At 30.0% G+C, this 21,374-nt stretch overlaps 13 protein-coding genes across 13 annotated transcripts; 6 read left to right on the top strand and 7 right to left on the bottom strand. All coding sequences in view use genetic code 12, as the record gives it.

Moving 5' to 3' along the window:
- Positions 1-464: 464 nt before the first annotated feature.
- SEP7 (septin) lies at positions 465-2,477 on the top strand (the record flags this gene model as incomplete). Its single annotated transcript, XM_051760202.1, has 1 exon — positions 465-2,477. The coding sequence occupies one exon, from the start codon at positions 465-467 to the stop codon at positions 2,475-2,477; it is 2,013 nt and encodes a 670-aa protein (XP_051612025.1).
- A 594-nt stretch (positions 2,478-3,071) lies between these two features.
- On the top strand, positions 3,072-5,696 carry KGF55_005212 (karyopherin beta; the record flags this gene model as incomplete). The annotated part of the gene is made up of 1 exon (XM_051760201.1): positions 3,072-5,696. The coding sequence occupies one exon, from the start codon at positions 3,072-3,074 to the stop codon at positions 5,694-5,696; it is 2,625 nt and encodes an 874-aa protein (XP_051612024.1).
- A 708-nt stretch (positions 5,697-6,404) lies between these two features.
- Positions 6,405-7,100, top strand: CWH8 (Cwh8p; the record flags this gene model as incomplete). The annotated part of the gene is made up of 1 exon (XM_051760200.1): positions 6,405-7,100. One exon carries the CDS (start codon positions 6,405-6,407, stop codon positions 7,098-7,100), a length of 696 nt encoding a protein of 231 aa, XP_051612023.1.
- A 65-nt stretch (positions 7,101-7,165) lies between these two features.
- AGE3 (Age3p) lies at positions 7,166-8,269 on the bottom strand (the record flags this gene model as incomplete). Its single annotated transcript, XM_051760199.1, has 1 exon — positions 7,166-8,269. The coding sequence occupies one exon, from the start codon at positions 8,267-8,269 to the stop codon at positions 7,166-7,168; it is 1,104 nt and encodes a 367-aa protein (XP_051612022.1).
- A 313-nt stretch (positions 8,270-8,582) lies between these two features.
- On the bottom strand, positions 8,583-9,455 carry KGF55_005209 (uncharacterized protein; the record flags this gene model as incomplete). The annotated part of the gene is made up of 1 exon (XM_051760198.1): positions 8,583-9,455. One exon carries the CDS (start codon positions 9,453-9,455, stop codon positions 8,583-8,585), a length of 873 nt encoding a protein of 290 aa, XP_051612021.1.
- A 608-nt stretch (positions 9,456-10,063) lies between these two features.
- PSY2 (Psy2p) lies at positions 10,064-12,799 on the bottom strand (the record flags this gene model as incomplete). Its single annotated transcript, XM_051760197.1, has 1 exon — positions 10,064-12,799. One exon carries the CDS (start codon positions 12,797-12,799, stop codon positions 10,064-10,066), a length of 2,736 nt encoding a protein of 911 aa, XP_051612020.1.
- Positions 12,800-13,125: 326 nt separating this feature from the next.
- Positions 13,126-14,157, bottom strand: KGF55_005207 (ATP synthase complex assembly protein; the record flags this gene model as incomplete). Its single annotated transcript, XM_051760196.1, has 1 exon — positions 13,126-14,157. One exon carries the CDS (start codon positions 14,155-14,157, stop codon positions 13,126-13,128), a length of 1,032 nt encoding a protein of 343 aa, XP_051612019.1.
- A 103-nt stretch (positions 14,158-14,260) lies between these two features.
- Positions 14,261-14,626, top strand: KGF55_005206 (prefolding complex chaperone subunit; the record flags this gene model as incomplete). Its single annotated transcript, XM_051760194.1, has 1 exon — positions 14,261-14,626. One exon carries the CDS (start codon positions 14,261-14,263, stop codon positions 14,624-14,626), a length of 366 nt encoding a protein of 121 aa, XP_051612018.1.
- Positions 14,627-14,860: 234 nt separating this feature from the next.
- KGF55_005205 (chromatin DNA-binding EKC/KEOPS complex subunit) lies at positions 14,861-15,187 on the bottom strand (the record flags this gene model as incomplete). Its single annotated transcript, XM_051760193.1, has 1 exon — positions 14,861-15,187. One exon carries the CDS (start codon positions 15,185-15,187, stop codon positions 14,861-14,863), a length of 327 nt encoding a protein of 108 aa, XP_051612017.1.
- Positions 15,188-15,276: 89 nt separating this feature from the next.
- KGF55_005204 (bifunctional fructose-2,6-bisphosphate 2-phosphatase/6-phosphofructo-2-kinase) lies at positions 15,277-16,911 on the bottom strand (the record flags this gene model as incomplete). The annotated part of the gene is made up of 1 exon (XM_051760192.1): positions 15,277-16,911. The coding sequence occupies one exon, from the start codon at positions 16,909-16,911 to the stop codon at positions 15,277-15,279; it is 1,635 nt and encodes a 544-aa protein (XP_051612016.1).
- Positions 16,912-17,602: 691 nt separating this feature from the next.
- KGF55_005203 (60S ribosomal protein uL24) lies at positions 17,603-18,278 on the top strand (the record flags this gene model as incomplete). The annotated part of the gene is made up of 2 exons (XM_051760191.1): positions 17,603-17,621; positions 17,914-18,278. 2 exons carry the CDS (start codon positions 17,603-17,605, stop codon positions 18,276-18,278), a joined length of 384 nt encoding a protein of 127 aa, XP_051612015.1.
- Positions 18,279-18,818: 540 nt separating this feature from the next.
- Positions 18,819-19,601, top strand: TIM21 (Tim21p; the record flags this gene model as incomplete). The annotated part of the gene is made up of 1 exon (XM_051760190.1): positions 18,819-19,601. The coding sequence occupies one exon, from the start codon at positions 18,819-18,821 to the stop codon at positions 19,599-19,601; it is 783 nt and encodes a 260-aa protein (XP_051612014.1).
- A 56-nt stretch (positions 19,602-19,657) lies between these two features.
- PGA5 (1,3-beta-glucanosyltransferase) lies at positions 19,658-21,364 on the bottom strand (the record flags this gene model as incomplete). The annotated part of the gene is made up of 1 exon (XM_051760189.1): positions 19,658-21,364. One exon carries the CDS (start codon positions 21,362-21,364, stop codon positions 19,658-19,660), a length of 1,707 nt encoding a protein of 568 aa, XP_051612013.1.
- Positions 21,365-21,374: the final 10 nt, after the last annotated feature.

The following is a 21,374-nucleotide window of genomic DNA, read 5'->3' as shown; positions in this document are numbered from 1 at the left end:
CAAATTCGTCAGTTAATGTAATTATGTTTTGGTTTGTTGAGCCAAAATATCGTCCAAATCTAAATGGAAGTGTTTATTTCGTACCTTAATTTATGGGACAATTGATAAATAATAGTTTTTACGTGTAGTCCTGTATATAACAAAATTCAAAGAATAACAAAAAATTTTGAGGAAACAAATGGAGAACGATAAACAAATCAAATAATACTATCAACCAATTTATAAGCCTAGATCAATATAGGAGCTTAAGATCCAGGTATTAATTACTACAGATTAAGTACTTTGCTAATTAAATCAAACTTAATAGTCGAATTAAGATTCAAAAAAATACAAATACCTACTTCTATTTTTATCCTCAAATTTTCAGATTCTATAAAATCAGATCTAGGGACACGTTAATTGAATTTTCACAACTAGTGGTAATATAAAGTCATAATATTATAACAAATTAGGCAGAATAACTAATGGCAACCACGACTCAATACAAAAATCCTGACTCTTCATATATGAGAAACGGTAATAGTCAATCACATCATTCACCAATTATTAATTATAGAAAAGATGCCAAAAAAGCAGTTAAATTTACATTTATGGTAGTTGGAGAACTGGGAACAGGTAAAACTACTTTCATCAATAGTTTATTGAATAAAAAAGTTTTGAATCATCGATATGAAAATGATTTTACTAGAACTGCAGCAAATGGAGAAACCAAAACATTAACATTTACGTCAGCAAATTCAGTTGCATTACCAAATACTTCAATGCTAACAAGAAACGAATTTAATGCAAATACAATTCACGAAGAACCTGGTATAGCATTAACTGAAACAAAAGTTGAAATAATTGATGATGACAATTTGAAATTAATTTTGAATATTATTGATACACCTGGATTTGGAGAAAATTTAAATAATGAGTTATGTTTTATTGAAATTGAAAATTACTTAAAACAACAGTTTGATTTGGTGTTAGCTGAAGAAACCAGAATCAAAAGAAACCCGAGATTTACGGATACAAGAGTTCATGTAATGTTATATTTTATAACTCCAACTGGTCATGGATTGAGAGAAATTGATGTACAATGTATGAAAAGATTATCAAAATACGTAAACATAATACCGATCATTGGAAAAGCTGACTCATTTACACCAAAAGAGTTGCAATATTTTAAACAACAAGTTAAGAATGATATTGAAAAGTTCAATGTACCTGTTTTTCAGTTTGATAATTTTTTAGATGAATATGATGAAGAGGAAGACTATGATCTAATTCAAGAATGTAAATTTTATGCAAATTTACAACCTTTTGCTATTATAACTTCTGAGGAAACTTTTGAAGTTAAAGATAAAAAAACTGGAGCTTTTAAAATTATAAAGGCTAGAAATTATCCATGGGGATTAGTCGACATTAATGATACTAGTGTAAGTGACTTTCCATATTTAAAATCTGTTTTATTAGGATCACATTTACAAGATTTGAAAGATTTAACTCATGACTTTTTGTATGAAACATATAGAACTGAAAGATTAACCAATGTTACTGGTGGTGGTGTTGGTTTAGATGATGAAGAGTACGATGAAGACAATGAATTCCATGATACCGTTGAACATCATCAAAATGAAGATAAAGGTAATGGTGCATTAGCCAACTCCACCATTCCGTCATTATCCAATTTAGCTCAACTAACAAATACTCCGTTATTATCAAATAATAACAATCATGGAGGCTCAAATTTTTATGATCAAGATTCAAGGCGTTCATCAAGTTCATCAATTAAAAAATCATCCTCAATGTTGTTAGATGACGATCATTCTTCAGCATCATTATCAAAACATGGAGCTACATCAACTGCCAATAATCACACCCATAAAAGCAGTTATGATTTTACACCAAATACTTCATCAATATCAATAAATGAAAGAGCACCAAATAATGATGCCTTCAAAAGATTATCAATTGGACCACAAAGAAATCAATTACGTCAAATTTCAGAAACTGTTCCATATGTTATAAGACACGAAAGAAATATAGAAAGACAAAACAAATTAGAAGAAATGGAAAAAGCAAGTGCAAAAGAATTAGCAACTAGAGCTGCTCTTTTGGAAAAGAAAGCTCAAGAATTAAAATTAAAAGAAAGAGCTCTAATGAAACAATTGGAATTGGCTAAACAAAAATCTTTAAGTTCCGCAGCTTCTTCTCCTTCTATAAGAAGACTGAATTCAAATGTTGAGATCATTAATGATGATGAAGAACCGGGCAATGGTATACAAGGTAGATCATATCAACAACAAGGTAATGGACATTCCACAAGTGTTAATGAGGGTGGAAGTGGGTTACAAAAAGACGAAACTTTGACTGATATACATTCTATAGTCAGTGAGAAAACTCACCAACCTCATCATCAACAACAACAAGCTCAAGCTCATCAACATCAACAATCACAATATAATCAGAACGAATATTATCACCCTCGTTAATTTTACAATGAAGTTTAAACATTAAGTTAAATAGTTTATATAATACCCGAAATTGAGAGATATTTTTTTTTCCCCTTTTCATCTAATTTCAGCCTTTCGTAGATTATTTTCATTACTCTAGATTATATTAATATCGTCAACTATTAATTAGGTGTCGTATTTTTTCATGAATCAAATTTCGTGTATTAATTGAAGACGGTGCGAATTGGGAAAAGACAAAACAAATTATTAACGATATTGTGTAAAAGGGCAAGAATAAATTGCCTTAGAACAACTCTAAAAACTCTACTTCTTTCTTGAACCCTTGACCTGATCGATATTTAGTAAACATAAATCAAGAAATAAACTTTAAAGATAATAAATAATTAAAGTAAGTACTCTTTAAATCGTAATGTAATTACTAAAATTGGTTGATTTAATTCAGTATCACAAATCCAAATTTTGATCAGAAATAATTTTTTCTTCTATTTTGATTAGAATCAATAAAATTAACAATTAAATCATACCCAATACCTGACTGTATTTACAGAACGATAAAGAAGAAGATCACCATCAATACACTGTCATATTTTATTCAAAAAAGACTGAATCAAGATGGATATTCTTCAATTATTGGAAAATGCGATTTTGAGTCCAGATCCAACTCAAAGAACTCAAGCAGAAATTGAATTAAATGAGGCAGCAAATAACCATTTTCCTCAATATATTTCTTTATTGATTGAAGCTTTAAATAATAATGATGCCAAAACTGAAGTAAGACAATTAGCAGGTATTGGTTTAAAGAATCAATTAGTTTCAAAAGATCCAAGAACAAAATTAGCTCAGCAAGATCGTTGGTTAAAATTAGACATTGATTTAAAAACTAAGATAAAAAATCAAGCAGTTTTAGGTTTGAACAGTGATATTCAAAAAGTTGCTAGCACAGCAGCTCAATTGGTCGCCGCCATAGCAGATATAGAATTACCAAGGGGAGAATGGCCAGAATTGATTCCTATAATAATTCAAAATACAAAACTGGAAAATCCCGAGAATGTAAAAAGAGCTTCTCAATTAGCTATAGGTTATATATGTGAAACATCTGATCACACGAATCCAAATATTTTATCACAAGCTTCAGGAATCTTGATTGCTATTATTCAAGGTGTTCAAAGTAATGAACCATCGACTAATGTTAGAATCACTGCTTTAAATGCTTTGGTTAATTCATTAGAATTTATCAAATTCAATTTTGAAAATGAAGGTGAAAGAAATTATATCATGCAAGTAGTATGTGAAGCTACCCAAGCAGATAATTCTGAATTACAAGCAAGTGCATTTGGTTGTTTAGCAAGAATAATGTCATTATATTATAGATTTATGTCACTTTATATGGAAAAGGCTCTTTATGGATTAACAGTTTCAGGAATGCAAAGCTCAGATGAAAAAGTTGCTTGTATGGCAGTAGAATTTTGGTCAACTGTTTGTGAAGAAGAATTAGAAATTGCCTTACAAAGACATGATTTAGGTTTAGATCCTTTACAAAATGCTACATCGCCTGATTTGGTTACTTTTAATTTTGCATTGATTGCTTCAAGTGAAGTATTACCAACTTTATTGACTTTATTAACTAGACAAAATGAAGATCCTGAAGACGATGATTGGTCAGTCGCTATGGCAGCAGGTGCTTGTTTACAATTATATGCTCAAAATATAGGTGCTTATGTTGTTGATCCAACTATAAATTTCGTAAGCACTAACATTACAAAAGATAATTGGAGATCCAGAGAAGCTGCAGTAATGGCTTTTGGCTCAATCTTGGATGGACCAAATCATGATCAATTGAAAAATACGATAAAGGATGCATTAAGTCCTATATTAGCTTTAATCAATGATCCAAATTTACAAGTTAAAGAGACAGTAGCTTGGTGTCTAGGTAGAATTGCAGATATGGTAGTTGATGCGATTGATATTGAAACTCAATTGCCTCAATTGTTAGAAGCTTTAGTCAAAGGTTTACAGGATCATCCAAAAGTTTCAACAAATTGTTGTTGGACATTAATGAATTTGGTTGAACAATTATGCTCAGAGCAAGATCAAGAAACAAATGTTATGTCACCATACTATCCAACTATAATTCCAGTATTAATGCAAGTTTCAGGTAGACCAGATAATGAGAATAGTTCAAGAGCTTCTGCATATGAAGCATTATCAACTTTTGTAACGTATAGTGCATTAGATACCATGGGAATAGTACAAAATATAGCATCAGAAATTCTTTCCAGGTTGGAATCCACAATAGAATTACAATCACAAGTATCTACAACCGAAGACAAAGGTAATTTGGAAGAATTACAAACCAATATATTATCATTATTGACGAATGTTATAAGAAAATTAGGATCAAATGTAATAAATGCAGCAGATAATTTGATGGACAGATTCATAAAGTTATTAAATGCTCAAGAACCCAATTCAGTTATTGAAGAAGATTTATTTATAGCTATATCAGCATTAGCAAGTGCAATCGGTGATGGATTTATGAAATACTTGGAAGCATTTTTACCATATTTAACAAGAGCTTTAGAGAATGTTGATTCACCAACTTGTTTTACTGCTATTGGATTAGTGGGAGATTTGGCACAAAGTTTAGGCTTACAAATTACAGAATATCTCAATGGATTGATGACGATTTTAGGAAATAATTTAAGTAACCCTGACATTAAAAGAGAATTAAGACCAGCTATAGTATCAGCATTTGGTGATGTTGCGGCAGCTATAGGAACCAAATTTGCACCATACCTTGAGTACGTCATGAATATATGTACAGAAGCTGCAAACATAGAACCACAAGATAATTCATTGGAAACCATGGATTATGTATTAGGTGTTCAAGAAGCAGTATTAGATTGCTTTGTTGGTATCACTGCAGGCTTTTCAGATCAACCTCAAACTTTATATCCTGTAGTTGGAACAATATTACAATTCTTGCAAAAAATCTCACAAGACTCAACATTATCAAATAATGAATCAGTTGCAAGATCAGCCACTGGGTTAATTGGTGACTTAGCTGCTATGTATCCACAAGGTCAATTTAAACAGTATTTCGAAAATGACTGGGTCACTGAATTTATCAAAAAGACAAGATCGAACGTCATGTTTGAAGAAAAAACAAAAGATGCTGCAAGATGGGCAAGAGACCAACAAAAAAGACAACAACAAATACCATCTCCAATGGGTTAAGCTTCAGTTAAATTGATCCTCCACAAATTGTTAAAGCATATCTTAATTTCATCAAAATCTTCATGGAAAGAATCAAGTTCAAAAGTTAGGTCAAGTCTATTTACATGGACTTTTCAACATACTTTCCGATCACGAAGTACCTCAAGAATAATTTTATTCACACATCTCTCATGAACTCTAATGTCCTCTTATATATAAGTTTATTATAATATACAACATATTTAATAATAATTACAAATACAATTTTGATGACACCTTAGTTTAGATGGCTTATTTCGGTGAGTAAGAAGTATGCAGCTCCAACATCTTCATTCAATACCCACTGCTTCGAATTTTTCTACATTTGTTTTGTTTTTGTAGTTCAAAATTGGCAAACGAGTCTACTCTAGCTTCCTAATGCAATAAATTATTTTCTAATTAGTTGGACTTTTTGGTGCATTATTTGACTTATTAAAAACTTATTGCGATGTGAGAATTTTAAATTCAAATAAAGAGAACTTTTATACAAAAGTCCATTGTACAAATCGTATAGTCACAAATCAATCAACAAGCCATACGAAGGAATACATTTAAAGTCTGCTGGGCTGGTGGTGTTTGAAAATGAGATTTTTCTAATTTTTCACTGATTTGTGTTAGAGTAAATACAACGCGAGAAAATCTAATTTTTGCAACATCCATCTACTTCTGCAAAAAAAGCTGTTTTGATTAATGTCAAATTTAAATCCCCAAGTGATACCCCAATATGTTCCATTTGATCAAACATACGTACTATACGATCCCAATGACATAGTATCAATTGTCTCAGTTCAATTTACCTTGTTGCCAATATATATCATGGTATTCTACACGCTGTGGTTTTTAATAACTAGAGAAATAGAACCTGTAATAGTAGTTGGGGGCCATTTATTTTCAGAAATTTTAAATAAGATCATAAAAAAATTAGTCAAAAATCCAAGACCTGATTTTCATTTACAATTTGGTGGTATTGGGACTGATTTGAATTACGGAATGCCCAGTGCTCATTCACAATTTATTGGATTCTTTGTTGCTTATTTCACATGTATTATATTCAAAAAAATCCCAAATTTAAATAAAAGAATTAAAATTGGAAGTGGGTTGGTGTTCGGTTTTGTCGCTCTTGGGGTAACTAGTTCACGAGTTTATTTGCAATATCATACATGGCAACAAGTAATTGTTGGAGTTGACTTGGGACTACTAATAGGTTTATTTTGGTTTTTAGTAAGTACATTTGTAAGAGATGTGGGAATAGTAGACTGGGTTTTGAATTGGCCAATTGTACGAGTGTTTTACGTGAAAGATTCTTATTATTATAATTATAAAACTTTTAAAGATGAATATAACTTGTATATAAAAGATAAACAAAATAGAAATAAGAAGAGATAGATTTATAGAAATTTAACAAAACACCAATTGTATTAATATACAAAAATTCTATGTAAAATATTTATTCAAAAATCATCCCATTTCTCTTCATCATCATGCTTTGGTCCACCGGATAAACTTTCATATTTCACACCACTGTCATTCTTCTTATATCCAAAAGCAGTAGGAACATCACCGTTTTCATTTTTACCCCATAAACCATTAAATCTATGATCAATGGTTTTATTCAATCCATTTTCATTAATTTCTTTTGTAAAGTTCTGAAAAGTTTCTTGCCCATATTTACCAGTTTCTTGCATCTTTTGTCCAAATTGGGCCATTGCCTTTTTAGCTTCATTACCAAATTCACTTTCATTAAATGTATTTAAACCTGGTTTTATAACGCTGTTATTAACTTCTTGGACCGATTTGGCAACTGATGATGAAAATAATCCCCAACCTTTTGTGAAAGTTCCCAAAGGATCTTTTTGAAAATTATCAACTGTGAAACCTGATAATGATGAATTAGTATTATTTGATGAATTTGATTGTGGGGTATTACCAAATCCACTGTATTTACCACCTTGATTCGGAGGTAAATCATCTGGTCTTGACTCATTTTTGGCTCCCAAATTAGCAAAATATGCTTCATTCTTCTGTCTTTGGTCATGACTTGAACCATTTTGGTTTAATCCAGATCTGGTATTTGACGCTGATGAAGATGAATTTTTATTATTTAAAGATGAAGAACTCGATTTTATCGAGTTTGCCTCACTATTTTTATCAGGCAAGGTTTCACCGGAATGATCTTTTGGCACAAACTCTTTACCTTCAACTTCACATGTTAAAATCTCTTTATAATCTTCAGCAACATAGTTGTCATATTTTAATTTAGCAGGTAAAGTTAAATCAATACCATTTTCCACAAAATATTTCTTCAATCTTTCATTCCCACCAATTTCCATTCTCAAAGTTTCTTCAGGTTTAAACTGATCCATTGTAATTGATCGTACAAACGATATATGAACCCCCAAACCTCTATGTATACCAGCACATTCTAAACAGATAAATATACCGAATTTCGGTGATGCCCATTGAGGATTTGGTGCCGAACAATCAAAACATCTTTTATTTTCACCAGTCTTTTGTAAATTCAATAATTTTCTTCGAGTTTCCGGATCAATTGACATTTTCTTGAAACAAGTGTATAGAAAAGCTAAATGTTATTTGAATTTGAGTGTGGTATAAATGGATCAAATTTCGAATATAAGCTATCTAACCTTACTCTGTTTTTGACGGTAATTGTTAAATAGTTGTTTCGAATTTCATTGATAACAAAAAAATTTGAGATTCCATTTGGTAGCTTTGGTGATCTCGTATTTCAATTTTGTACTATACTCGCGAACGCCTTTTCTTTGAATGTGGGTATGCTACATCAGAGATTTAGAATCGTTCAAAAACAAAAATTACATATTTAAGTTAGATTACAAACTGAGAGAACGTCTATAATTTGGCACCAGGAGCTGCCAAAGCTTTCTTTAAGGTTACAGGATAATCTTGTGAGCCAGCACCTTGGGAAACTTGCCATGAACCTCCATCAACAACTAATACATCTCCTGTAACAAATTCTGCAGCTGGTGAGAATAAATATACGGTTGCATCAGCAATATCTTGTTTTGTTCCCAACCTTTGTAATGGAATTTTTGACTTGACGGACTCTAAACCCTTTGGTGCCAACCTTGACATACCTTCAGTGCCTTCAATTGGTCCTGGTGCAATACAATTTGATCTAACACCAATTGGACCAAACTCAACAGCTAAGGCATTTGATAATGCATCAACACCAGCTTTTGCAGCTCCTACATGAATTTGAAATGGAACACCATAGTAATGTAAAGTAGCACTTACGAAAATTATAGCACCTTTATTCTTTCTTAATTCTTCAAAACATGCTTTAACCGTATTATAAGAACCCAATAAATCTATTGAAACAACTGATTTAAAAGCATTTGATGATAAATGATTAAAATCTGCTAAAAAGTTTCCAGCAGCTCCTGCGATTACAAAATCTATTCTACCTAATTCAGCAACTGTTTTTTTAACTGCTTCAGCTAATTGTTTAACATCTCTTACATCAACATCTGGTAATGAAACAACTTTTGACCCTTTTCTTAAAGATTGAATGTCTTTCGCAGCTTCATCCGTCTTTTGTTTATTTCTTCCAACAATGGCCGCATTTGCACCTAATAAAACCATAGCTTCAGTTTGTACTCTACATATTGATCCAGCTCCTCCTGTTACAAATACTACTTTCCCTTCAAACAAATTGGGTCTCCAACTTCCTTTGGTTACATAAGTTTCATTTAATGTTGGCATTTTGTGTGATGATTTAAACTTGAATGATTCAATGAGGTGTATGTATAAATTGATTAAAAATTTGAACCGGTCTTTATAAGTATGTCACTACACTATAATTTAGATTTTGAAATAATCCTATGGAATGCTAAGTTACATCAATTTTCTTAGAGCGTGAGTTTTGATCTCCACATTTCGCGCTATTATTTGGTAGCCCCGTCTCAATCCCTCGGGAGAAGTATTCCATCCAAATATATATCATGACTTAAATTTTTTTCAGCTATTTTCTGTCGTCTTTAAAATTGCAAAATGTTCTTGTAATCATCGACTGAAGCCTATACGCTTTTCAGAATTTGATTGAAAAGAGAAAACGGAAAAGTTTTAGAACGGCGATCTGCAAACCAAATTTTTGCAGCTTTTAATATAATTTTGAACATGCTAAAGTAGATACGAAACGAGAAAGAAAAACTCTCTATTAACCAATTTTTGAAAAAGCTTTATAAAAACTGAATAATTAATTATTAATACATAAATATAGAACAAAAACAGTGGAATGAAGTTCAACATACGGACAGTAACAAAAAACAATGATCAAACAAAAAATCCGAAATTGATCAACGACTCGATCTTTAGCGATCGTTCACATTCCTATCACTAACAGCATTCACTAAAACTTTATTCATACTTGATTCAAGTTTATCTGAATTCAAGACTGGTGATGATCCAATGTAAGACTTTTTGATGCTATAAAGTTCAGATGACGAGTCTTCTGATACATTTTCATCCTCGTCTCTTGATATTTCTCTTGGTCTTTTCTGTCCTATGCTGAAAGAGTCGTTCTGCTCTTCTTCATCTTTCAGAGTTTCCTCTTTATCTTGATCCATCTTCTTGACGATTGCTTCATCTTCATCACTAATAGGATTAGAAGCATTTCTTTCCAAAATATCTTTTTCATCATCTGATACTATGATTTCATCAATTTTGATTAATTCTGATTCCTCAACATCCACGTTCTTCACCGTTAATTTTATATCATTATTCTCATTATTCTCATAAATTTCGTTATCATCATCGTCGTCATCATCATCATCATCGTCATCATCATTATCATTGACATTAATACGCTCTATAATTTCGGTATTCTCATTAAAATTATCACCAACTAAAGTTACCAATTTTTGACCAGTATCTGTATAATCAATGCTCATGAGGCAGGCATAATATTTGTTCGCTAAGTAAGCAGCTATTCGTTTGTAATTTGTTCTACTTTCATAATTCGAAGCATCACTCAATCGTATTATAGATTCGAAAAAATCAAGAAAAGTTGAATTGATTAGTGCATTTTCATTTGAAATTTCCTTGAAATACTCCATCAAGTATTCAAGTATATGGTCCTCAATTATGTGTTTTGTGTATAAGTCATCATTTAACAAAACAATATCTCTTATACACCTTATGATATGTAATTTCAAAACTTTCGTACTATTTGACAGTAGTAGCTTCACAAATCCTTTTAGAATGCTATTTTGTATTATGAAGGGTCTTGAAAATGTAATATCATACTCCTTTGAGCAATATGAGACTAATTCACACAAAATCTGCATTAGCTTTTGATCTTTTCTTGATATATCTAATGGAGAATCTAATGCATCGGCGATTTTGCTCATTGGTTTAAATAAAATTGGTGCTACTTCCGCATAAAATAGTTGAAAGTACTTTTTAATACCATTTTTATCATAAACATTTGTTGAAGGTGTGCTTGACTCGATGATTGTTGGATGAACTTTCACACTCATTAAATCGTTGTTGTTATTGTCAGAAGTTTTGTAATTAGCATCTAGCAATGATTTTATGGCTTCAAAGGCTTGCATTTTTAAACTTAAATTGCTGTCACTCACTAGTAAATTACTTAATGTAGACACTAATTTCATGTTATTGGGGATAGATTTTCGACACGTTTCATTAAACTCTTGAACCTTGTCTACTTTTAAGTCGCATTCATTCCTAGTGTTTGTTGTTTGCTTGGAATCTGATGAAAAGTTTGATTTGATTATTGGTGTTTCCTCCTCAAATTTGGATATTAATGAAATATCTTGATCAATTATCATGACAATCAATTCAGTACCCAAAATTCTTATTGCACTATGTTCATCATGTAAAGCGAAATTGATCATTTTGAATAAGCCCGAGCTCACCAAAACCGCAAAGAAGTCATTCTTTTGTAACGATTTTGCTGTAACTAAATACTGATGTAGCATCTTTATTCCTTCTCTTTTCAATTGTATGTCAGCGTCATTATCATCATAAATTTTAAATACTTGTTCCATCACACTTTCCTTTTTTAAATACTCGAAGATTTTCATTTGGTTTGAAAATACTATATTATTGAATACACTGTGAGCTTGATCATCTAAATATTTCGGTAGCACTAAGTCCTGCAAAGTGGTTAAATAATAATCATTTTTGAATATTGCAAATTCGTCAACTGGTATTATAGTTTTAAAAGATTTATCGTTGAAAAGATCTTTGTAACTGGTTTTGGAATCTGGACACTCTGAATCATATTCAAATATACCTACCAATGCTAATATCCTTTCTTCAGTTGCAACTAAATCCTCGATCAACAACGATTCTCCGTAAGCAAATAATATTTTGTAGATATCACTCAATGAGCAAAGCATGGTTGTATTTTTCTCTGAATTTGCTTTCTTATATAAATTTATTAATTTATCACAATATTTTGTATCGATTAAATATTCTGCAATTCGAACACGTGTGAATTGAGAACTCAAACCTTGATTCAAATTCTCAAAAATTGATGTTATATTTTCATTTGATGGAGTTAAAGGTGGATATCGTATAGGACCAGTGATTAATTCTGTTAAATCTTCTCCTCCATCTTGTATATTCGATATCACGTAATACAATGAAATATTTGGACTAATGTTCCCCTGTTGAACATTTATTATAAAATCACATAAATCAGCACATCCATCTGTTTCTTGAAAAGATAAAGCTAAGTCAGTACCATTGGAATCAGTCCATACAATTAATGTTTCTTGTTGCCTTTGATATTGTATTGTACCTTCAAGGTAAGATTTCAAGATTATGTCCTTTTCGTTATTTTCTTTTCTAACTAAAAAGTATGGTCTATTACTTCCTTCCTCTATGTTACCAGTACAAAATCCTGTTCCGTTATCTATCCAATCTTCACCATTCAATAAATATACTTTGACTCTTCTTGATACACGCTCTTGTATTTTTCGTTTTAATTCAACTAGTTTTGATTTATCAATAATTTCACCTTCATTCAATTTTTCTTCTATACTTTTATCTTTATCTTTATCTTTATCTTTATCATTCATTATCCATAGAGAAGTTGGATTCTCTCGATCTCTTATTTGTTGACCTACTTGGTTTATTTGGTAATTCTATCTAATTTGGCAGTTTCACTAATGGTCGTTATTGTTTATCGAATATGATCAACCTGCTTCGATGAGTATATTCTCGTTGGTTGTTTGTATAAGTTAAGTTTATAATAACGCTTTTGCAACACAATAAATATTTAATTGTTTTTATTTTTAGATTTACGCGTAATGATATCAATTTATCAATTAATATACATCATACAAAATGATTACTTCAATTCTATATCACTCTATCGACTATGCTATTCTATTTACACACCCAATCAATGACTTACAAGAGCAGCACCAGCTAGACTTCTTAACCATTCTCTTTGTTCAACATCATGGGTGTCCTCAACTTCTCCCCATCTACTAGTTTGTATAATTGTTTCCAAATTACCTAATTCTATAATTTCTTCAACAGATTTATACCAAAATTTATCTTGAGTATCTTTGTTTATTTGAAATACATCTTTCATTCGCTTTGGATCAGTCACATTTGATCTTAATATTGAAATACCACAAAGAAAAGATTTTGTTGTTAAAACTGTTTTCTCTAATGCTATAAGTTCAAATATACTAATTTCATTTAACCAATTCATTACTACTTCCTTTGTCTTGAGTGATTGTTTATTACCTCTTAATCCATCTTTTTCACAATCCAAAAAGTTTAATTTTATCGATTCATCATTTTTCAATAACCCTTTAAATTTTCCATATTTAGTGAAAAATTCATCATATTCCTTGATCAAAGGTATGTATAATTCATCTTGTTTTTGTCTCAATAATCCATCACAATCTTTTACTCCTGCAAATATAAGACACGTATCAGTATCAAGATAATTTAATAAACCTAATTTCAAATCGTCAATGGCAATTAACTCTTTAACTTTTTCATTCTCTGTTTCATTTATTTTATGAGCCGATTCTAAATCTATTGCTCTCGCAGCCAATTCAGTTAATGGTAAAGCACTTGATTTTACTGATACACTTGGTAAATTTGTCCATTCATGAGATATTAAATATGCTAATTGTTTCTTAGTGTTTGGTAGTGTCAATGGTAATCCTAAAGGTGTTCGCAATGTTTTACCATCCAATTGTACTTCATATCTGTTAGTTGCTTCGTTATAGAACACATTACCTTTATCCCAAAATCTCTTGCCAGTTTTAGCTAATCGATTTGTTTCTGATTGAATATTATGTTCTGGTATTTTATTGTGCAAAGAACCTTGATTTATTTGATGTAGCCTTGAGCATATTAAAAAAGATCTAGAAGATGTGAAAACACACCTTTGAATTGGTGATTTTAAAAGCATTGATGATGATTTTTGATAATGGTTGTGAAAAACAATTGAAAAAAAAATAATTCCATAAATTTCCACAATCATCAACCACAATCACAGCACAACCAAATTAAAAATGAATCAAGAGGCATTGCAAAAGGTTCTAATAGAAATGGACAATCAGCTTAATAAATCAAGAGCAGAATTGTCAATGGTGAATTTACAGCTAGATAGAGTTAACACAAATTTAAATGTAATAAATTCAACGAATAAACGATTAAACAAGTTAAATAAACAGGATGAACAAATCTGGCAAGGAGTGGGTAAAGCATTTATAGCTAATACTACCAAAAATTATCTCGATGAATTAGCCACAAATGAAAAAGAATATAAGTCAACTGAGAAAAACCTAAAGATAAAACAAGATTATTTACAAACTACTCTTGAAAAGACAATTGATAGTATGACGAAAATAGTGGGAAATGGGGAAGAAAAAAAATGAGGCTAGTAATCGATCAAGTATTCAAAATAAATAATCATCAACGTTAAATTACAAATGTCCTGTAAATTAATTTTAGAAGTACGGTGAGACGGTAGTGACTAAATATTGAGCCAATTGACCTCATTCAAACGTCAATGATGTAACGTCTGATTCCTAAGTAATGCATAGACTCCATAGACTCTGTAATTTGAATCTTAATAGCAACAGATGGTTCAATTCAAGTATAGTAATAAATCAATCTTCTTCATTTTCTTCGACACCTTCATCTAAAACTTTTCTCTCAATATCGTCATCTCCATTTTCATTATTGGTCTTTTCTAATTTCATTCGATCCGTTAGAAATTCATTAATTTGATCTTGCAAAGTAGTTATAGCAGCTCTCAAATTACCAAGGGGTGTATCATTATGTTCGCTTGGTTTATCTCGATCTTCTCCACCTGCATTTATAACTATATCTGAAATTTGAGTTGTTTTACCATTTGTTGTATGTGGACCATCACCTGGGTCGAACGAATGTTCTATATCATTCGACTTATATGTAGCCGTAGGCTTGAGACTCATTAACAGAGTAAAAAGTTCATGATTTGATTGTGCGTAATATTTTTTTTTGTTTAAATTATGGATTCGTTAACTATCATACAAGTATCTATTTACTCAACCTTTTCATCAAAATCTTTTATCTTAATTCTATTAGCAGTATTTGAATAAGCATTAAATTTTATCTCAATTATCTCATCTGTTTTAAAATTCAATGTCGGAATATCATAACATGAACAAGATAATAAGTAACCATACAACACTTTTAATATCGTATCATCAGCTATGATTAATATATCACCACTCATTCTTTCCATTTCTAAAATTAAAGGTTCAATCTTTATAGCTAAATCATGATAACTTTCAGCTCTTGAAAATCTGTAATGATATGGATCCTTTATATATTGACTATATTCATCTGGATATTTTTCTGCAATTTCTTCATCAGACATACTTCCAACTATACCTGGATTTTTCTGGGACAATTGTATTCTATGTCTTACATTTATATTCTTTTCTTTCAAAAATTGTGTTGTTTCAACAGTCCTCTTCTTGACTGATGTCCATATAACTAACGAATTATCATCTACTCCATCCATTCCTAATGCAGGTTGTCTTTCATCAACCGATAATTCTCTTTGAAGTTTTGGTTTACTTGTTGGAACTATTTTTTCCAAATATGTTTTACCTTCGGATTTTAATTGTTCAATTAAAGTGTTTGTTAAATTTTTAGCATATCTAGTTCCTTCATCATCTAGTGGTGGATCAAAATTGTAATCTAAGGAATTCTTATAACATCTTGCCAAAAACACTGAACCTGATTTGATACTACCATTCATTAAATAAAATACGACTTTATTTATCAAATACCCATAATTTGAATTATGCAATTCTATTCTTTCACCGAAATTAATGAATTTGATGTATGATAATTGCTTTTCTAAATCATTACTTTGCATTTCTTGATAATATGGCGCTAGAGCATTAATTCTTTCACTATAATCCTTATATGCTTTTTCATAATCCCAATCTTTATAATCTGGAGAAGATCTAGCTGCTTCTTCTATATTTTTCATAACTATTGAATCATCAGTTACTAAACTTTCAATAAATAATACTTGAATATTTAATTTACTAAATTTTTCATGTAATTGAATTCTAAATTCTGGTTTTGCATTTACTGCATCATAAATTGCAACTTGTCCCTTATCATTCTTAAAAAAATTTAAAATATCATTTAAACATTCATTTACTACTTTTTCTCTTAATGCATGAGCTTTATCACTCTTTGGAGTTGGTACAAATAAATCATGAGTTAAATCATCTTCAGCACTTGCTCTTCTATAATCACCTAAATGGAAAGAATGAGTTTTAACACCTAACCATCGTAAATATCTTGTTAATGAAACAGATAAATGTGTTTTACCTCTTCCAGGTAATCCAGCTAATGCTATAATGATTTTCCCAGCATGAAATAATCTACCTGATTCAGTAGAATATAATTGAGCTCCACCCAATTCACTTAATGGATCAATTTGTTTATGTACTCCATCTACTCCAGTTATGTCACTTAATCTTCTAGGAATAGCCTGTAGTGGTGAATCTACAAGATTAGGTTTTGAATTTTCGTGGAATGACCATCTTTTTCGTGTCCTCATTTGATTCCTACTAATAGGTTGTGAACCAAATCCATTATATAGTTCTACAGAATCTTCTTCTTCATCGGATATTACTGTTGGGTGAGACATTGTACAATATGAATTAATTTCTTGATTGATAAGTTTGAGTTTTAAAATTTAAAATGGATCGTTTTTGTGAAGTTAGAATCGACTGAAGATTTGATCGGTAACTTAAGAATTTTCATCTATCCTTATCGCTCAATTATGTGACATTATTATCAACGCATATAGATTGTTTGAAACCGAAGATGCTACCAATGTTCTTTTCAGATTAGTGGGGTTGCTGATGAACCGGTAATAAAGATATCAAGTTTGAGGTGGATGATTTAAAATGGGAAGCTCCTAATCCACTTGGAGAAGAGAATATTCATCATGAGGATTGAGAAGAATTGTATCATCAATCGACCAAATTCGATGAGAATTAATAAAGCACAGAGTTTACCCAGAGATCTCATCAAAAAATCCATCGTTTCGTTAAATGGAGATTAAAAATGGGCGAAAATGAGTGAGCTTTTTGGTCTGTGAGTTCATCCTCTTTAAACATGGTAAGTGTTTGAACTCAGTTTAAATTGATGTATTGGTATACATAGAGATATTTGAGAATCTTACACTACCTATGCATCAGTACTGCACATAACCTTGATGAAAAATTTCTTTACAATTTTCATTTTTTAAATTTTTCATTTAACTTTTAGTACAAAAAAAATTTTTCACTTGAAGAGTAGTATTAACCACAATCAATCAATAATACCTAACAAAAATGGCTAAAATCTCACAAGGTATGTGATGATCGAAATGGACTAAGGGAAATACTTTATGTCAAACTAAATGCTGAATGTTGAAATAAGAATTTTGAAGTAGCATCATCACCATTTGGAACGACGTTGTTCAAATCAAGATTTGTTGAATTACACCATCCAGAACAATAGCTTAAGATAAACGAGACTATAGCAGCGAAAACTTAAGAAAAGATAGGATTCAAACAAATAGAAAATTCAGCTCATGTCAATCTAAGTTTCTTCCCCTCCCATCTTTTTTGAATCCCATATACTAACATATATATTTTTTTAGACGTTTCATCATCAAGATCAAAATCAAGAAAAGCTCACTTTTCATCTTCATCAGTTGAAAGAAGAGCCATCATGTCAGCTCCATTATCAAAAGATTTAAAAACCAAATATAATATCAAATCATTACCAATTAGACAAAATGATGAAGTTTTAATTGTTAGAGGTTCTAAAAAGGGATCAGAAGGTAAAGTTAATTCAGTATATAGATTAAAATTTTCAATTCAATTAGATAAATTACAAAAAGAAAAATCAAATGGTGCTTCAGTTCCAATTAATATTAATCCTTCAAAAGTTGTCATCACTAAATTACATTTAGATAAAGATAGAAAAGCTTTAATTGAAAGAAAAGGTGGTAAATCAGAATAAATTTTGAGATTATAAAGTTTAGCTTGATTTAAGCAAGAAGGAAGAAGTGTATAACAGATGAAAATAATATATTATTAATTATTTTTGGATATAATGTCTTAATAAACTTTTCAACGAAACAAATGAATATTTTCTTTAAGTATGTAGACTTTTTGATCCTCTAGATTAAGACAATAAAAAAAAGAGAGCTCAATTATTAAGTAAAAAAAACATTTTAATAATGTCTTTCTTCTCAGTAATAATAGCTCAAAAATACATTTAAATGTACACTGGTTAACAAATACTAGGCCCCCGGCGGGACTCGAACCCGCGATCATTAACTCCGGAAACTAATACCTTAACCAACTAGGCCACGGGGGCATGTTTGTAAAACCAAAGTAGGCTTGTTTGATAGTGACCATGTTAAATTGTGGCCCTTGTGTCGACCTACAACTTAATCGTGTGACCTTAATCTTCGTAGTAAATGTTCCCCGAAAAAAAAAACATCTCTAAACTTCCTTCCAATTGCTTCAACTTAATCATCATCATCATCGAACAACAATGTTTAAACAAATAGGATATAGCTCAATGAGGCTAAATAGATTTGGTAAACAATCAATGACACCAATTAAACTAATAAATAGATCATATATGATCAAATCATCAATTATAAAACCATTAATTTCAACAACTCCAAATTTTAAATCATCTATATTAAATATATATAGAAATTATTCACTAAAAGATACTCCAATACCACCTCAACCACCAAAAGATAAAAATTTAAAAGGCAAAAAAATTTTAAATAGAATAAATCGAGCATTTACATTTTCATTATCAACAATTTTAGTTATATTTGCATCAGCTATATCTTTGTTAGTTATATATTTAATATTATCTGAATTATTATTACCATCAGGAGATACAAGAACTTTTAATAAAGCTGTAAAAATAATAGAAAATTCAAAAGATGCTCAAACAATATTAAATTTCCCTCAGGGTGAAAGATTAAAAGCTTATGGTATAGTAGCAGCAGATAAATGGATTAGAAATAGACCTGTTCAAAGTATCAAAAAAAGATCAACAATAGATGATAAAGATCATTTGTTTATGCAATTTCAAGTTGAAACTAATCAAGGTAAAATTGGTATTGTTAATTTAGAACAATTAGATTATACTTTATTTAAAACAAAATTTGAATATATTTCTTTAGATGTTCCTGGTGAAAAAAGAATTTGGGTTATTGAACCTGAAGGATTATTAAGAAGACAATTAATGGGGAATTCAAGCACGAGAACTGGTAGTGGATTTTTAGGATTAAATTGGGGTCCAAAAAAAGATTAATAGAGGGAAGTAGTAGGCAAAATGTATATAAATTTTGAATCAATATCGTTAATCAATTATCTCATTAAGACAAAATACAAAATACAAACATGGAAAATTGAACTTATTAGTCTTTTTGGTGATAATTTATTACCAATACTTTTCTTTTTCGATTTCCGATTAATTGGTGGTGGATTTAAAAGTTCTGGTTCAATAATTTCAGATGATTCTAATGATTCATTACTAGATTTATTAGGTTCAATTTTAACATCTTTCTCATTATGAAATTTTATAGTTTTTTCATTTGAATCAATTTCATCATTTAATAAATTAAAACAAATATCTTCTTGATCTTTCAGTAAACTCTGATTTTGTAATTCACCTCTATTTTGTAAAGTACAAATTTCTTCTTTTTCACCAGTTTGTAAATAATATTGATTTAAAGCAAAAGAAGCTCTAATTAATGGTGAACAATCACTATATTTTCCATATTGACCAATTTTTCCATTACAATTTATTTCAAAACAATCAATTTTATAACATAAATTTTTTATAAATTCTTCTTCATCAAATGAATTTTGGGAATTTGGTAAAATTATACATTTTAATGAATTATATAAACAATCACATTTTAATGAATTAGGAGTTTGTGGTAAATTTGTTGCTATATTCCAAGTATCTGATATTAAATCATTACATTTAACATTATTTAATTCTATCTGCTCATTCAAGTCAACTTGAACAGGATTTTCGTCGTCAATTGCATTATATTTTGATTTTAAATTTTCAAAATCTGGTAATTTTAATATCAGTTGATCCTTTTTTATCAATATTAAACCATAATGATTAATTTCTTCAAAATATTCATACATAATACCACCAGACCAAATTTTTTTCATATTTTTATTAAAAATAGATTCAATTTCAGTGAAAGGTCTTGGTTGAATTAAATTACAACCAAATTCACTGAAAAAAATCGGGGTGGGAAATTTATTAAATTCTAAATTTAAATCCTTATATCCTGATGTTGCATAAGTTGAATAACCACACCATTCATAATTATTAATTGCAAAAAAATCTATTTTACTTAACTCGTTGTCTTCATCATTCGGTAAATCACAAACAAGATAATTTGCTAAATTTGATCTAATTACTGTATCATCATTTGATGCATAACCTATAGGAATTTTTCTATATCCCATATCATTAATATATTTCTTTATATCTCTAATTGAACTTCTTATAAAAGGAGCAGAATCAATATTCAGTTGAGAATTTGCAATTTCATTACCTGCAAAAAATCCTAAAACATTATTATATTTTGACATTGAATCAACTACAGACTTATATCTTTTAAAAATTTCAGTATCCCAATGAGGTGAATCCCTTTTTATCGAAATAAAAGGTTCAGATAAATCTGCAATTATATATATACCTTCAGAAGCAAAAGCATTCATACAAACATCATGATTCGCAAGGGGATTAATTTGATAAATTCTAACTACATTAATATTTAATTCAACAAGATTCTCCAAATCTCTTAAACATGTAAAAGGATTACTTAATGGATCAATATAATTTGTTTCCTTTGTTGTATCATAAATTTCTCCTTCTTGACGAGTTTTTTGATATGCTATTCCACGAATGAAAAATTGATTTTTTGTTGTAGATTCATAAAATTTATTTTGATGGATTTTTATTGTTTGAATTAATTGACTTGGTTCTGGTTTTGCTTTGATTAGTTGTTGTAAGAATAAAAATGGGAATATATACCACCAATTCATTATCATTGGT

Source organism: Candida pseudojiufengensis (genome assembly GCF_024610245.1).
Source record: "Candida pseudojiufengensis strain CBS 10847 chromosome Unknown scaffold26, whole genome shotgun sequence".
NCBI classification, from domain to species: domain Eukaryota; kingdom Fungi; phylum Ascomycota; class Pichiomycetes; order Serinales; family Debaryomycetaceae; genus Lodderomyces; species Lodderomyces pseudojiufengensis.
This window is presented reverse-complemented; position numbering and strand designations above follow the sequence as displayed.